Raw genomic sequence first — 16,827 nt, 5'->3', positions numbered from 1 at the left:
TAATTCAATCAAATTTAAATTAATACGATTTTAATAAATTTTTTTATTTAAATAAAATCGAATGAATAGTTTAATTTAAATCAATTTAAATTTAAACATTCTTATTAATTAATAGTTTCAATCATAAAAACAAAAGACTCACCTTTTTTTTAACAGTATGCAAAATTGGAGAGATTTAAATATTTAAAATTATATTAAAAATATATTTAAATTATTTTTTAAATTTAATCAGTTGTTTAAACATGAAATATTAAAATTAATTTAACTTTAAACATAAAGATAATTTGTTAGAAGAAAATTAGTCTATATGAATCCATTTTTTTAAAAGCTTTCGGATTTATAAGTATTTCTCTTTAATATGAGCAATATTTTGTACATTAATAAATTTTTCATTCTTTTTTTTAATCAAGTTATATTAAGTGAGACTCAAATTTATTATTTCTAAACTAAAAAAGAGACATATGTCATCTAAATTATGGGTCATTAGTTTTTTACGGTAAAATTTTAATATTTAGTTTTGTTATATATTTAAACATTTTTATCAATTAAGTTCAATTAAATTTGACCAAATTCAACAAAAAATACTTACACATGTAAATCACACTTTATTTTACGTGAAAAGTAACATTGAAAATTTTTTGCCATGAGATAAAAAATTTTAATTTTAACACCAAAATTTTTTAGTTTTCATATCGAAAATTTTTAAAGTTCTAAACTTGATGTTGCAGTTTTTTTTTGTTGGCTTCTTATTTTTCTTCTTTCTTCGTGTAGAATTTCTATATTTTTTATTTATAGAGTTGCGCATTTTTTTTTTAAAGTTTTTGTGTTTATTTTCAAGAGAGAAACCGATAAAAGAAAAAAAATTGTATAATCCTTTTATTTTATTTCTTTTTTTGTTTGATTTTTTTTATTTTGTGTTTTTTATTTTTATTCTTTATATATCGTGAAATGAAAAGAATTATAAAGATGTAAGATAAAAAAATTATGAAAATAAGAAGAAGAAAGATGAGAAATTATTTAAATAAAATATAAAACATAAAAATAGCATCCAAATTTTATAACCGCGATACAATAATGTCTTAAATTTGATACTAAAATTTTTTAAGATTCTGAATTTGATACGATAGTTTTTTAATAAGAACTTATGTAACTCCTTCTTATTCTTCTATTTTTTAGCTCTTTTTTTGTTATGCATAGTTTTAGTTTTTTTCTCTTTTAGTTATTATTTTTTTGAGAAAAAAATAGAATTAAAACAGAGAAAAAAAATATAATGATGATGTTAATAATGCGGGAAAAAAAAGGAAAAAGACATAGAAAAAGGAGGAAAATAAAGAAAAAGACACGTAAATGGTATACGTAATTCAATTATTTATATTTATGTGTTAGTTAAAATAAATTAGTGTTTACTACGGTACGATGATAAATATATACGTACTGAGTAGAGCAGAGCAGAGCAGATCCTGAGTAAGAGGGGAACAAGGACACGGCCAAAGAGATGACAGGTGGAACAGAGATAGTGCCGGCGACGATGGAACAGAGCTGCTCGACGGAAAAGGAGGCGAGCCTGGCGACGATGGAACCGAGCTGCGTGACGGTGCTTTCAAAATTGAAACAGTAGCTGCACGATGGTGGAATAGAGCTGCACGATAATGACGGTGGCTTCGAAGCTCGTTTCGGCGACGGCGGCGGGAGATGGACGAAGGTGAGGGAGTGAGATCGATGACGGAGAGAGGAAAGCGGAGCTCGAGGATGATAGGAAGGATGGGTTCGCATTTAGGCGTTGTGTGGAGCTAAGGATAGGAATAGGAGGAAGAGGAGGAGAGAGAGAGAGGATAGGAAGAGGAGAGAAGAAGATGAAGAAGATTGAAACTTTCAAGGTGTGAGAGAAAGTTTCTGAACCCAGACAAAGAATAATTTTAGTTTTTTGTTTTTTTAATATGTTTAATACAGATGAAGAACAATTTTAATTTTTTGTTTTTTAATATGTTTTTGTTTTGTTGTTTCAATTATTTGAATTTATAAAATTAGGATTAATTGAATTCTAAAATTTGATTAATTTAAAAGAGTATTTTTGTCTAATCAAATAAAGGAAATATGTTTAAGTCTTTTTATAAAATTAAATAAATAAATGTTTTTTATTTTTATTTAATTAAAAGGGTATTTTAGTAAAAGCGGTAATATACTATATATTTAAAAAAGAAAAAACTAAATACTGACATGAAAAATAAATTTCATATGTCTTAATGTTATTTGTCCATATTTTAAACGTATCGGTACGTATATATTTATCATCGTATCGTAGCAAACACCGAATAAATTTGGTATATGAATCTAAAATGTATTATTTAACGTCGTTAGAGTTAGTTAAATAAAAAATTTGGATGCGTAACTTTGAATAGGTGAAAACTCAGATGCAGTCGATTTCACGTGAAGTTAATAACTGAGAGTCAACTTCACGTGAAATGTACCGCAACTGAGTTGTTGTCAGTAGAATTAATGATACTTCGCTATTTTTTTTTTATTTCCTAAAACACTTAGGCCCAAAATTACTTTTTTCCTAAAAACGAGCTATGTTTCTTTGTGCTGTGGAATCCGGTAGAGGGCCCAAGTTCATGTAACTAAGTTTGATTTTACTATATGGTCCCTGCCCATCTCGCATCTGAGTTTGAGCGACCGGAGAGAAGAGAAAGAGAGAGATTCATTCATAGATCAGAGTGCTGGCATTCGCCATTCGAATTTCGCAGGGAAGAAAGAATCCTGGATCGACTTCTGTTCTGAGCTGACTTAGCAAAATAGAAGAGAAGAAGAAGAAGTAGAAGAAGAAGAAGAAGAAGAGTTGTGAACAGTGAAGAAGGCAAAGAAGGATGTTGCCCACATCATCTTCGAAAGGACGCGCTTCGTCCTCCTCTTCTTCCTCTCGACCTAATCCCATGCTCCTTCCCTACCTCCGTAGAATCATCAAGGTTCTTTCTCTCATCTCTCTTACTTCCTTCCCAATTTTCATATCTAAGATCCAATTCACATTTCATTCTACCATTGCTAATGCCATACAACGTTTTCCCCAACAACTGTTGCCATGGGAAACCGAATAGGTTCAGCTCTAATACTCGTGCTTTTTTGTGACTTCTAAAATAGTTCGATTAAGTAGGTTTGATTCTGAATTTCTGAATTGAATAGTCATAATTCACTGCTCATCTGTGTCCGATGAAGCAGGTGTGGATGCCTTTCGTTGTTGTGGATTCTGTGTTATGATTCTAATAAGGAAATCCAAACAGCGCACTGGAAATTTATATATCTTGATATATGTTTTAGTTCTAATTTCTACTTTGTTAACTCTTTATTTTCTCTCTGTGATTTGATTATGCATTGTAGTGGCAACAAATGGATATCGAATATACGTTTTGGCAAATGCTTCATCTATGTACGTCACCAAAAGTTGTGTAAGTATTAAGTACATATAGCATTTTCTACTTTTAAAATAGCTAAAAACACATTTTGTTATGATGATCTGCTCCAACAACAGTATGATCCCTCTTTTATTTGACAAATTGCACCACTGTATGGTGTACACACAGACTTATTCCGATGTTCTGGGTTGTATATGTGCTTGGAATTCTGAATTACCTGTTTTTCTGTTTGCCTTTTTTGGTGCACTTGATGTGGAACTGGATAATGGATGCAGCTACCAGCATACAAAGTATCATAAACGTACGTCCTCTTCTGATGATTTTCTTGTTCTATCTTGCCGTAAATATTTATAGATCATGATTAGTTCAATGATTATCTTGTTCTATCATGCCGTAAATATTTATAGAAAATTAATAGTCCAACAATGTTTATTGAGCTTCTTTTTTACATGTGTATTACTGGGTTATTATCTGCAACACTTATGCTAGTTACATGCATATTTCACATGTTCTAGGATCTGGGGTGTGGGGATGACAAATAGATGTTATCCTCGGTAAACTCTTGATAAAAGCATTGTGCATGAAGTAACAAGTTAGAAATGCATTTAGTGATAAAGGATGCTGATATGTTATTCATCTTATCTAATCATGTATTGCTGAAGTTTCTTAATCCTGAAATTCACTCACATGGTCTGGCTTTGGCAATATTGCTGCTCAAACAGAAGGTGTTATGAATGTCAAGTGATATGAGTCTCATCCCTCTATTACATTCCCTTTAGTTGTATCTCTTAAGATTTATTAGTACATTTTAGCAATTTGATCAATTTTGTTCACAGTAATAATGGGGTAAAAATTAATAATTTTACAGTTAACCTGCCTTTTGAGTGAAGATATCACTATGCCTTTGAACTTGAGCCTTAATGATGTTTGTTAAGGATGTTTCGTCATCAACTTAATTTGGTGATATATTACACAGTTGTTTCAGAAAAAATGGAAACCATTTCTTACATAAGTATCTATTTTGAAGAGCAAATTTCTGTGTGTTTCATAAAAGGTGTTTAATTTGTTTCTTTTGCCTTATTTGGTATCAGAAACCAAGAACCAATGGGCACGTGACGACCCTGCTTTTGTTGTGATCTGCAGCCTTCTTTTGGCCATTTCAACTCTGGCTTATTGTGCAGCGTAAGTTTCTCTTACACCATGCTGGTGGTGTCTTATCATCATTAGATTGGAAGGAAAAATAAAAAATAAAACATTTTAACTATTGTGATGCGAAATCAACATATAATCACAAATGAAAGTCATTGTGTTTCATCTATGCAGCTAAAGGGTAATTGTTTCAAAAAACTTTACAAGCACCAGCAAACAGGCTCATTGAACCTGTGTGTTGCTTTATATTTCGAAATGTATGACTTAGCAAATCTGAAAATACTTGTTTCTAGACTTATATTATTTGCCTCCTTATTGAGTTCAGCAAGTGCTACACTGTTCTAATCTTAACTTTTCTGTATTTTGCCATTTATTTTCAGGTATGATCATAGTAGTGCACATGCAATTTTTGTTGTCTTCTCAGTATTGCTCTTCCACTTCTTTTTGACTGGGTTATTTCTAGCTACTTTTTGTTGGTAAGGAAACTTCCAAAAGTAAATAATACATCTATTTCTTTTTTAAGATCTTGATATTAAAGCTGATCTGCAATCTACAGGTTCCTAACTAATGCCTATCTTCGAGAAGAGGCTCCAAATAGTTATGTGGTGGAACAGCGTGTTGAATGGTAAGGTCCAGGATGTTATTTCCTGCTTACCTGCTATGTTAACAGTATTTAGTTGCATACATAAATTTCAAGAGCATGTCCTGATCTTTGTTGAAACTTAATTTGGCACTTCTTCTTTAAAGGCTTGACATCGTTGATAAGCATGGGATTTAATTGGTCACCTGTCTCAGATTTTATTTATTATATTCTAGTGGCTGACTAGATATTTTTTTCTTTCATGGAAGGATGTATGCATTTGATGTGCATTGTAACTCTTTCTTCCCAATGTTTGTATTGCTATATGGTAATTTCTTACTCTCTATGTTATAAGATTCTGTCATAATGTTGGCAGCCATATTTCTCGCATTAGAGGGGCACTAATTCTGGTTCCTTGGCAGTGATCCATTATTTTCTGTCTCCTCTATTGGTGGCTCATGGCTTCATTCCAGTTTTGCTGTCAAATCTACTGTTCATGGTGGGCGCATCATACTATCATTATCTAAATTTTTTAGGTTACGATGGTAATAATACTCTTCTCTCTCTTGCTTGCTCTCTGTCTCTCTTATTTTAGGTTCTTGGCTTAATAACTGATTATTACTTTCGGGATTGTATATATATAGTCACTAATGTAATTATCAAGTTAAGCGGCGTACATTACACCTTTTGAGTGCAGCCCTTCCTCAGACCCTGCTTTAACACAGGATGCTTGTGCATCGGACTGTCTTTTTTTTTTTTTTTCTATATATGGATGTTACAATATATTTCAGTGTAGTTTCCATTGCTGGTGACGGAATAACTGGATGTTAAGAATGTTTGTGGGAAACTTGTTTCTTAGGAATTTAATTTCAGCTCGAATTTGAATTAGTGGGAATAATAGTGAACTAATTGACTGACGTCTGTGGCTGTAGTTCTGCCCTTTTTGGAGAGGACCACCTTTTTCCTTTACCCGATTGGTGTTGTAATTGTCCTATCTCCCATTTGTAAGTATTTAAATACGTCTGTCATTTTTGTTCTTTCACGCTGTGTTAATCTCGCAATAAACTCAATTTTCGGTTTGCAGTGATTTTGAGTGGCTTCAATCCTTCTAGATACTTCATGAATGTGTACTTCAGCCGACAAATATGATCCATTCCGGTTTCAACTTTTGACCTGTCAAGTGTCCTTGAGCTTATTAGGGTATTCTAAGACTACAAGATGAGAAGGCATGGCATGGATGAGTGTTTGATTGTTTGTTTGGCGAATGCTATAGCTTGGAAATGTCTCAATTTAGGCCTCCTACCACCCAATAGAAGTTGGATCTGTAGTAATTCAAGATAGCCAGTGTATTTTTTACAGTATTGAATAGAAAGATATTTGTTAAAATGAATATACCCATTGTAATGAATTTTTTCTATCAATCTGTTATCTTTTACCTAACAAAGAACATTTATGTTAAATATATTCTTATTTTCATCAAAATTCATACATGATAGATTGATAATTGTGTGTAAAATACTCCTGTCATGATCAAACATCGTATCGTTAAATGCTAGAGTACTCTTTAAAGTTAATTCTCTTATGATCATTTCATTGTGTAATACTATGAGATAGACATTGATTAGATTACATTTGTAATTTGCGTTTTGTACGTGCGCTGTTTGTTTCTATTGAGCTTTTGGTCCTAATAAGTAATTAGGGTTAGAGTTGAGGAAGGTCAGAAAAAATTAAAAGGCGTTTGATTTTGATGCATTAAGAGTGTACACCGTCGTTTAATTATATTAGTTCCTTTAGATGATCATTCACGTGTTGATTGTTGAAAGAGAATGTACAGATGATCATTCACGTGTCCATTGTTAAAAATAATTATTTTTATTGATGTGGTGATATGTAATTGAATACACATGTAAAATTCATTTACATGGTCAGGGCAGGGCGCAACTGAAAGATATTAAACAAAAATTGTTTCACTGTTGTTGGTTGTTGCAGTTTATTGACTAAATATTTCCTTAGGTTACTCTCTGCCTATTCTTGTGCGGAGTAGGTGAAATTAAAATATGTACAAATTGTCGCGTAAGGAAATGAAATGCAATGACTAATTTATATCAAGAGATAAAGTCATGCAATGAAGCTGTCTCTTAATCATTAGATGGTATTAAGAAAGGTTAAAAGGAAAAAATAATGCCAAATGCCCAGTGAGACATACATGCACGTCGTTATATAATATAATATTGTCATTCATAGTTGAAGTTGCTACACCTATACGGAGAGAAATGGTCGTTTCTGGGACACATACTAGTGACTACACCCTAAAGGGGGTAAGCTTGCCTTAGATACAATGCATTGAAGGCGCCCTTTTGATTCCGAAATACAACCAGCTACATGAATGGGGGGAAAATAAATCATATTAACTAACTTGATTGTTGGATAAAATCAGAGTTGGCTTAAGTAAGAACTAAAATTTAAATAGTTAGTCAAAACGGTCATCCAAGGGTGGATCCATAAGTTTAATCTCGAAGTGCTGAAGAAATAATAGAAAGAATCTTCATAAATGGCATCTGTTAATCAAATTATGGAATTGGTTCATTCTACAAAGAGCAACTGTGGCATCTTTTTCCCTCGCATCATTATATTATCTTACAAACGGATGGTTTTCTGTGGCCAAATATACCCGTATATAATATATTTTAGTGTCAGCATACATAGAATTTGTTTGGGTGAATTTAAAAAAAAAGTTTATGCAAAATAATATTTTTATTATTAATTATATTTAAATATAATAATATAAAAATATTTTTATTTATTATATAAAAATATTTTTTTAAAAATATCTTTTTAAAATAAAATGTAAATTATAACTTTTAAAAAAAATGATTAAAAAACAATAATATTTAATAGATATTTTTCGTATACCATAAGAGTGCGTACACTTGTTTTACATTATAAGTTGGTGAAACATTGGATTAAAAAACAATAATATTTAATTTATTGCTCATTGTACTTTCGTGGTGACTCTTGTATTTAATATTGTGTAATAGAGATATTTAAATCTTGGGCAGTTATTGAAGAAACAAAATACCAGCCTCGTCATAATATAATAATCATTATTGATCTGAGAATTAGATCAAATTAATTGGTTCAACTGAATTAATTGAAAATTATTCATATGATCATTTTGGTTTAGACTAAAAAAATTGTTAAAATCTGATAAAATCGATAAACTAATGTGATTTTTTTTCTGAAAAAAGTTAAAAGATTAACTTTTAAAAAGAAAATAATTTTTAGAAAATATATATTTTAAACAAAAATACTATTATTATCATTATTATATTTGATAATTAAATTTCAGTTAAATTTTTAAATCTCTAATTACCAATCCTGCTGATTCAATAAACGTTTTCAATCATGCAAACGAAGAATACGAAGCTATAAAGTGTAGTATAAGCTACGAAGCATGTTCCACTTAACTTACGTGTGTGGCTGAGAGAGAATGTCTCACTTTCACTTTCACTTTCAAATATTAGGTGGGTGGTGTCACTCAACGACTTACACTCTTCCACGCCTTTCAATTCAAGTTGGTGAGCCACTACCCTAATCCATAATCTTTTCTTTTCTACTTTAAACGGATGGAAAATGAAAATCATTTTCAATATTCATTCATTCATCAAGAAGACTCCAATTACAAAATAATAACAAGTTTGGTATCAGAAATAGCTTTGAACAGAGGAAACAGAGGAAACAGAGTAATCATGAATTAACAAAACACAAAGAAACTACTTAATCGGGTTTATGCATAGCACCCCATATATAATCTTCTTCATCAAACTTGTTTAGTTGGTATAATAGTAATAATGTCACTGATCAAGCTTGCTTCCTTTAACATCCACAACAAACCTGTATCTCACATCGTTCTTCTCCAGTCTTTCCACTGCTGTGTTGATATAATCCATGTTCACAATCTCAATCATCGAACTCAGTCCCTTCTCCTTCCAGAATTGCAGCATCTCCTCTGTCTCCTTCATGCTCCCAATGAAGCTTCCCGTGATTGATTTCCTCCCTACACACACACCCCAATACCAATATTAACATTAAAACCAGTATATGAAATCAAAAGAGTGGTTGGTTCAGAAGTAGTTACTTACCAAGCATGACCATAGGGCTAACAAATTGAAGAGGGGTGTTGATGACACCCATCAAGATCAACTTGCCATCAAGCTTGAGAAGAGACAGATAAGGTTCAAGAGGGTGTCCAACAGGGACAGTGTCAATGATGTAATCAAGTGAATCAGCAGCTTCTTGCATGCTTGAAGAATCAGAGCTAACCAAGTAGCTATCAGCACCAAGATCCTCAAGTGCTTCTTTCTTCTTCTTATCAGAAGAGCTTATAACAGTGATGTGGTGACCCAGTGCCTTTGCGATCTTCACACCCATGTGTCCAACTCCACCAAGCCCCAATATTCCACCTCTCATGCCACTCTTCTTCAACCCAAAGTGCGCCAGTGGACTGTACACGGTCACACCTGCACACAACAATGGCGCAACTTGCTCTGGCTCCATGCCTTCTGGTATCTTCACAACAAACCTGAACAGAAAACAGTGAACGTTGAACATCCAAAACATCATATCAAATGATGGGTATTTGAGGATTCGCATAAAGACAAGGACTTGAATGAAGAAGCTACTTACTTTTGCTCAACGATCATGGTTTCAGCGAAGCCACCCTGAGTGGGTCTTCCATCAATGTAAACATCGTTGTAAGACCAGATCTTCTTGCTGCAGTAATTCTCTACATCAGATTGGCATGCAGAGCAGGTTTTGCAGCAGCCAACGAGGAGTCCCGCTCCCACGATCTCACCAACTTTGAACCTCGTAACGTTGGAGCCAACCTCGAGAACCTCCCCTACGACTTCGTGGCCAGGGACCATAGGGTAATTGGACATGCCAAGATCGTTTTTAATTTGGTGGAGATCGGAATGGCAGAGTCCACAGTAGTGAACTTTGATGTAAACATCATCGGGGCCCGTGTCTCTGCATGCATGGATTTCAATTTAATTTTGAATGACACGAGAGATTGGTTAGTTAATTAGTACAAGTGATGGAAGAGATTATTAATTACCTGAGAGGGTATGTGTATGGAGAAAGAACACCAGAAGGGTCTCTAGCTGCCCATCCAACAGTTGTCCTTTCGGCCTCAAGGCTACCCATTTTTTCTTGTGAATCTCAATGAGAATGGATCTTAGCTTTTAGATTTAGTGGGTGTTGCAGATCAGAAGGATATATAAAGAAAAGTAAGGTCCCATACATGATGCCAAATACCAAGGTGGTGGGTGGGCTCCACCTTGTGGTAGGTGAGTGACTCTGCACCTTTTTTTTTTAATCCAAAATACTGTTTATAAATTAAAATTAGTCACTCAAATTAATAATTAATATATTTATAAATAAATAAATATAATTTATTTTATTTTTAAAATATATTTAAATTTTAACATATATTTTATATTTATAACTGATTTTGATTTATAAGTGATAGTTTTATATTTGTCCAAATTCACTTTTAGTCAAATCTCTCATATTATTTTAATTATTTTATATAAAATAAAATCAATTATATTATGTGTATATTAAAATTAATTTTTAAAATTATTTATAAATATAATATATATATTAAAATATAAATATATATTAAAAATAAATTAAATTATATATTTATATATAAATATATTGATGATTAATTTTAATATATTAATAATATTTTTAAAAATAAATATATATAATTATTTTTATACAAAAATAATAATAATAAATTATTAAATAATAATTTAATTAAATTTATTAAATTATTTAATTATTTTTAATTATTAAAAAAAATTGCATGTAAATTTTTATTTTATCTAATTGGATACATCAATTGTTTTATTATGACAGTATAATAATATTAAACTTTTATTATTATGATTTACTTTTAAAGAAAGTTTAGAGGTCAACATTTTTATTAAAATTATACCAGTATTTAACCAATAAAAAAATTAGTAATTTTATATCATTGGATGAAATTTTATACCATTAAAAGTAATAATTATAGTTAATTAATGACTACAAATTACAAAATTTGCTGCCTCTCTAGCACTCTTCTTAGAAAATGAATCCTCTCAATTGTTAAAAAAAAATTAAGAGTGTAAAGTATTATCTCTAATTTTTCAATGCTTTCTCTCATATTTATTCTTGATCCTGCTTATAAAATTAATAATGAGAAATCATACTTTTTTTTAAAGAAATTAGCTCAACACATCATGTGGAGCATACGAAGACAAAAAGTAAGATCAACATAAACTATATAAAAAGAACTAGGCAACTCAAAGAACTCTACACTTTATTCTTTTGTCATCTCCAGCATTACCATCAACAATAAAAAAGATCCACACTTAACCACTTCTTGTAGTTTGTAAAGGACAAATGGATAATCTCATCCACTCCTTTTTTTTGTGCTGGAAAATTCTTCTATTCCTTTTTAATCAGATATTCCAAATAATCGCACAAAAATACATCATCCATCTCTTACGCACCTCTTTACTAACAGATATCTTAGTCCAACACAGGAAATGCTCCTTCAACGTCCCTAGCACGACCATAGCCTACTAACAAATGATAGCTAAACACACCAAACCCTGCCAAGAAAAGTCACAACCAAAAAATAAATGGTGTCCATATTCCACATCTTTGTTATATAACACGCATACAACATCTTTTTGGTTGATCATCCCAAACTGGCTCAATCTCTCCCTTGTATTGACCTTCTCAGTACAAACCAAACAAACAGTTCCACTCTTGGTGGCACTAACCCTTTTCAAATTGTCCTAGTAAAGCTGTAACTTGTTATATCCTCCGAAATTATTTTCGCCTGCAATACCTGCACAAACGAGTTAGTAAAAAAGACTCTCTAGTTATCAAATTTTCACACAACTTTATCCTCTCTTCCATAATCAAGTTTGATCATTCTTAGTGTATCATGTAACTGGTTCACTAAATTTAACTCCCACTGAAATAACTTTTATCTCTATTGAAAATTTTATATCCACTCATTCTATCCCAAAACCCACAATTCCCTATAATAAACCTTTTTTTTGTTTGAAACTGAGAAGAGTCTCAAAAACTAATTTTTCAAAAAACCATCACGCAACCAGATATCCTTCCAAAAATAAATTTTTCTTCCATCATTAATCTCCATTAACAATAAAATTGATCATATTTACTCTCTTAATTATTAAAAAAATTAAAAAGATCCATTCTCCCTCTTAATTTTAAGGGTATCTTTTTAAATAAAAGTAGTAAAGTATTTTGTTCGTTTTAAATCTAGTTGGCATATATTTTATTAGATATTAATAAAATTTAATAACGGAATATTACACTAAAATTTTATTAATATCTAAAAAAATTATAGCGTTGAGTTGTTATTCCAGTTTTGGTCTTTAGCTTTTATGTAAAATGGAAACAAAATCTGCTGTCTCACTCTCACCAATGTTGTCTAGCAGCCTAGTGCCTTGGAATACGTTAAAAAATGTAGAAGTGTGTTTGTTCAATGATTCTTATTTTTATTTTTAGTCTTTCTTATTTTTAGTAATTTTTGTACAAGAATGAAAAAATATGAAGGAGTGAAAATTTTATTTTTTATAAAATTTTAAAAGTAAAAATGAAAATACAAACTAAATATACCCTACCCTTTTAAACCTATTTTATACATAATATATCAAGCTAACTAGTGCCATATTTTTGGGATTACCCGTATTGAAATACTTTTATATAAAAATGATAGTCACAATATAAGTATATATTGTATTAAATGATTTAATCATATATTTTAAATTATCTAAAAATTTTTAGATGTTATATTTATATAAAATATTTTTTTTATAACAAATGGATAGATATTTTTTACTCCGCTCATGAGTATTATTATTATTATTATTAATTTGACAATATTTAGTGAATATATATAAAATTCACTTTAAAATATTTTAGTTTATTTTTTATAGATATTAAATTATTTGTTTATTGCATATTATACTTTTTTTTATTAAATATAAGAATTTTGTAAAAAAATTTATTTTATAGATTATTTGGTATCAATATAAATAAAAATATATAAAATTATTTTATATAAGATGAATATATTCATAAATAATTTATTTTAAAAATTTATTTCAAACATAAATAAAAAAGTAGATATTTTCGGTGCGTTGTACTCATATAAAGGAGAAAATATTGCTTTTGCATCTGATTATTTATCTTGAGGCAACAAATATATCTGAGTGACAGAAATTATAAACGGAAAGAATTCTTCCAATTAAGCTCGGTTTGCGCATGCGCATATGGTTACTAAAATTGCATCATACATACGTCAATTTTATTTCAGTATTTGCATATAAAAATAAATGAATGGTTATATTTTCTGTGGTCCAAAAGTTGCTGGGACTTCCTATTCCATTTCGTGTTCTTTTTCTCTCAGTGAATTTAACTTATTAGTTATTAATTGAACTAATAACTTGCTAATTGTAGAAAGAAGGGAGTTACTAATAATTAGGAGTAGAATTCTTTCTATTAGCTATTAATATGAATTAATTTTTGTTCGTAATTGGTAATTAATTAGAAGCCAATTAATATAACACCTATCTATGTATCTAACTATCTATATAAGGAAGTATTCACACGCTCCTGCTACAATATTATCATGTTCTCTTTAGTTAGTTTATTTTTCGGTAAATTTTTCGTTAGGTGTCTGTTTGTTTTTGGATACTTCAGCAAAAAAGTTAGGTGCATGATTTGACGTGAACCAATTTTTAATATTTTCTTTTGTGTGTATATATATATATATATAAAAGCAAGAGTTGAAGGTTTATCATTATCAACATATAATATTTTTATTTATTTTTATTCAGCTATATATATATATATATATATAGAGAGAGAGAGAGAGAGAGAGAAATAGATTTTTTTATTTTTTAGTTGACAGAAGGCAGAAAATGGAAAATAGAATACCGGACAATCAATGTGAGTCCTTTGAGATTATCCCTACATTATCCCAAATGTGTAATTTTTATTACTTAATCTGATGAACTAATAAAAACTTAAAATATTCACCCAAACAAACTAAACTACTATTTCATCACACTAGAGAAATAAAATGCAGAAAGGGTGGATGAAAAGGAAGAGAATATTTTTGTTGAAGATGTTGATCGTTGGTGGCCCAAGTCGTAACTAACTCAAGTTAAAAAATTAACTTTATTAATTAATAACAAAATATTATTTATATATTAAAATTAATTATTAAAATTAGTTACTATATATAAATATATATATGGTATAATTTATTTTTAATATATATTTTATATTATAATATATATTTATATTAGTAACAAATTTTGATAGCTAATTTTAATGTATACTTAATATGATTATTAATAGTTATGTATTAAATTCTATCAAATGATAGGTATGTGTAGGTTATATTGAAAAAATTTTATTAATAATTTTACCAAAAATATAAACAATTGTAAAAATATGTTATATGCATTTAAAATTTAAATTTAAGATTATTTAAACATAAATGTGTTCACCATTTAATCAATATAATATATTTTTTTCTAGTTAAGGATGAAATTTTAAAATAAGAGTAAACCACCAAAAATATCTATAAAAAATAGTTACTGATAAGAGAATACATGAAAAATAAGACAATTTACTTAAATAAATAAAGTGGAGGAGGAATTTATCCAATTACACAATTTTAAATACCGAAACGCAAATGCATTTTTTTATAATTCTATAGAAACTACTACTGATAATAGCGGATTAGGGAAGAACGTAAACCGCTGCTGGCAGTCGCGGTTTACGTGTATTGGTGGTGATTTATGCCAACAACCTCGGCTTCAGCAGCATTGACCGAGCACTACCTAATGGCAAAAGATTCTTCGGGATATCACTAACAACCGAGATTCTCGCCTCAACAAACTGCATTCAAGCTCTCTTAAAAATCTGGCTACCAGCTCAGCATAACGGCCAGAGGCCAACGCTCTTTTGACTATATAAATGAATCATCTAACCCTCCTCAAGGGGAGGAAGACAGAGAATACCACTCTATAAGCATTGAGAAAATGTATATTCTAATACTAATTTATTGCTCTCATTTTTATTTACTCTCTCTTAAGAAAAATTACTAACTTGAGTAACGAGTCTCTTTTGCAGGTTCCACGCTAAGCCCATTCCAGTTCCGAGGATAACCTTCCAAGCCAGAGAAATTCACAGAGAAAGTGCACGTCCGAGCTATAGCTTGAAAGAGTATCCTTTGTAAGAACATTTGGCCCCACCGTGGGGCCCGACTTGTTCGACCCACATTTTCTCCTTCTGCCATTTTTTCTTTTTTCTTTCAAGACTACCACACATGGCAGACAACGGAATCCAGCAGACCACACCTGCTGAACTGATGACGATGATGGCAGTTCTTCAAGCCGAGGTTCGAAAAATAGTTGAACAATCGTCCAAGAATCCTGGAGGGAGTAGTACTCATGCTCGAGGAACAGAGCCACTAGAGATTACTCTGCCAAAGGAGAAGCTTACACTTGATAACCCTTTCTTGGAAGGTGTCATGAGTGTTTATATGCCAAAGAATTTCGTGCTTCCCACCGAGCTCAAACCATATGAAGGATTCGGCGACCCACGTATACACATCAAAAAGTTTCAATCTATGATGTTCTTTAACGGTGCCTTTGACCCTGTACTCTGTCAAACTTTTCCAACTTATTTAGATGGTATCGCTTTACTTTGGTTTTCTAAGATTCCTGCAGGTTCCATCTCTTGCTTTGAAGATTTGGCAAGATCCTTTATTGACTATTTCGCAGCTTCGAGAATATATGTGCACGGGTCGAATTACCTCAGCACCATTAAACAAGGTCAACATGAAAGTCTGAAGGACTACATGACAAGGTTCACCAAAAAAGCAACCATGGAGATCCCAGATCTCGATCCCAAGGTGCATCTCCGCGCACTGAAGAGTAGCCTTAGACCAGGCAAATTCCAGGAGACAATAGCCGTAACCAAACCCAGAACGTTAGAAGAGTTCCGTGAAATGGCGGCTGGCCAGATGGAAATCAAAGAGCTTAGAGAAGCTCGGCGAGCTGACAAACCACAACCTTGGCGAGAAGAGGAAAAATACCCCAAGACACCGAGTCACAAAGACAATAAGAAGCCCTTCAAGTTGACACCGAAATATGATTCCTATACTAAGTTCAATACCAGGAGAGAAGACATCATCAAGGAGATATTAAATGCAAAAATCATCAAGCCACCTAGCAGAAAAAAGGCTCGTATCAAGATCAGAGATACGTCGACAAATCGAAACACTGTGCCTTCTATAAAAAATTCGGCCACACAACCGACGAGTGCGTGATGCCAAAGACCTTCTGGAAAGGTTGGCCAGACAAGGTCACATGGACAAGTATATAGGCGGCCGAATACAATAGACTCAACAAAACATTACCGACCTTCAACCTAAAAAAAATCCGAATACTACAAAAAAGACCAGGTTTTAGCCACCACCAACAAGGGGCGTTATAAACTGCATTTTGGGAGGATTCGCAGGAGACAGACACACAAACTCGGCAAGAAAACGAAGTTATAGAACCATGTTAGCGGTCTAGA

The 16,827-nt window shown here is 31.4% G+C and overlaps 3 protein-coding genes across 3 annotated transcripts; 2 read left to right on the top strand and 1 right to left on the bottom strand.

Moving 5' to 3' along the window:
• Positions 1 to 2,646: 2,646 nt before the first annotated feature.
• Positions 2,647 to 6,618, top strand: LOC130947884 (uncharacterized). The gene is made up of 10 exons (XM_057876599.1): positions 2,647 to 2,963; positions 3,373 to 3,440; positions 3,683 to 3,708; positions 4,499 to 4,589; positions 4,937 to 5,032; positions 5,113 to 5,181; positions 5,406 to 5,464; positions 5,559 to 5,681; positions 6,069 to 6,140; positions 6,221 to 6,618. Exons 1-10 carry the CDS (start codon positions 2,865 to 2,867, stop codon positions 6,283 to 6,285), a joined length of 768 nt encoding a protein of 255 aa, XP_057732582.1. The 5' UTR covers positions 2,647 to 2,864; the 3' UTR covers positions 6,286 to 6,618.
• A 2,158-nt stretch (positions 6,619 to 8,776) lies between these two features.
• Positions 8,777 to 10,401, bottom strand: LOC130949115 (cinnamyl alcohol dehydrogenase 1). The gene is made up of 4 exons (XM_057877934.1): positions 10,253 to 10,401; positions 9,823 to 10,164; positions 9,279 to 9,718; positions 8,777 to 9,193 (listed from the first exon to the last, which is right to left on the bottom strand). Exons 1-4 carry the CDS (start codon positions 10,339 to 10,341, stop codon positions 8,991 to 8,993), a joined length of 1,074 nt encoding a protein of 357 aa, XP_057733917.1. The 5' UTR covers positions 10,342 to 10,401; the 3' UTR covers positions 8,777 to 8,990.
• Positions 10,402 to 15,571: 5,170 nt separating this feature from the next.
• On the top strand, positions 15,572 to 16,576 carry LOC130950215 (uncharacterized). Its single transcript, XM_057878740.1, has one exon. The coding sequence runs from the start codon at positions 15,572 to 15,574 to the stop codon at positions 16,574 to 16,576; it is 1,005 nt and encodes a 334-aa protein (XP_057734723.1).
• The last annotated feature ends 251 nt before the right edge of the window (positions 16,577 to 16,827 follow it).

Source organism: Arachis stenosperma, chromosome 9 (assembly GCF_014773155.1).
Source record: "Arachis stenosperma cultivar V10309 chromosome 9, arast.V10309.gnm1.PFL2, whole genome shotgun sequence".
NCBI classification, from domain to species: Eukaryota; Viridiplantae; Streptophyta; class Magnoliopsida; order Fabales; family Fabaceae; genus Arachis; species Arachis stenosperma.
The sequence above is the reverse complement of the archived record's forward strand: the minus strand, read 5'-3'. Positions and strand labels throughout refer to the sequence as shown.

Coding starts and splice junctions, on each gene's coding strand:
- LOC130949115 (XM_057877934.1), bottom strand. CDS start 10,341: ATGGGTAGCCTTGAGGCCGAAAGGACAACTGTTGGATGGGCAGCTAGA. Junction 10,165..10,252: donor CCATACACATACCCTCTCAG/GTAATTAATAAT, acceptor CCATGCATGCAG/AGACACGGGCCCCGATGATG. Junction 9,719..9,822: donor ACCATGATCGTTGAGCAAAA/GTAAGTAGCTTC, acceptor TTTTCTGTTCAG/GTTTGTTGTGAAGATACCAG.
- LOC130950215 (XM_057878740.1), top strand. CDS start 15,572: ATGGCAGACAACGGAATCCAGCAGACCACACCTGCTGAACTGATGACG.
- LOC130947884 (XM_057876599.1), top strand. CDS start 2,865: ATGTTGCCCACATCATCTTCGAAAGGACGCGCTTCGTCCTCCTCTTCT. Junction 3,709..4,498: donor GCATACAAAGTATCATAAAC/GTACGTCCTCTT, acceptor ATTTGGTATCAG/AAACCAAGAACCAATGGGCA. Junction 4,590..4,936: donor ACTCTGGCTTATTGTGCAGC/GTAAGTTTCTCT, acceptor ATTTATTTTCAG/GTATGATCATAGTAGTGCAC.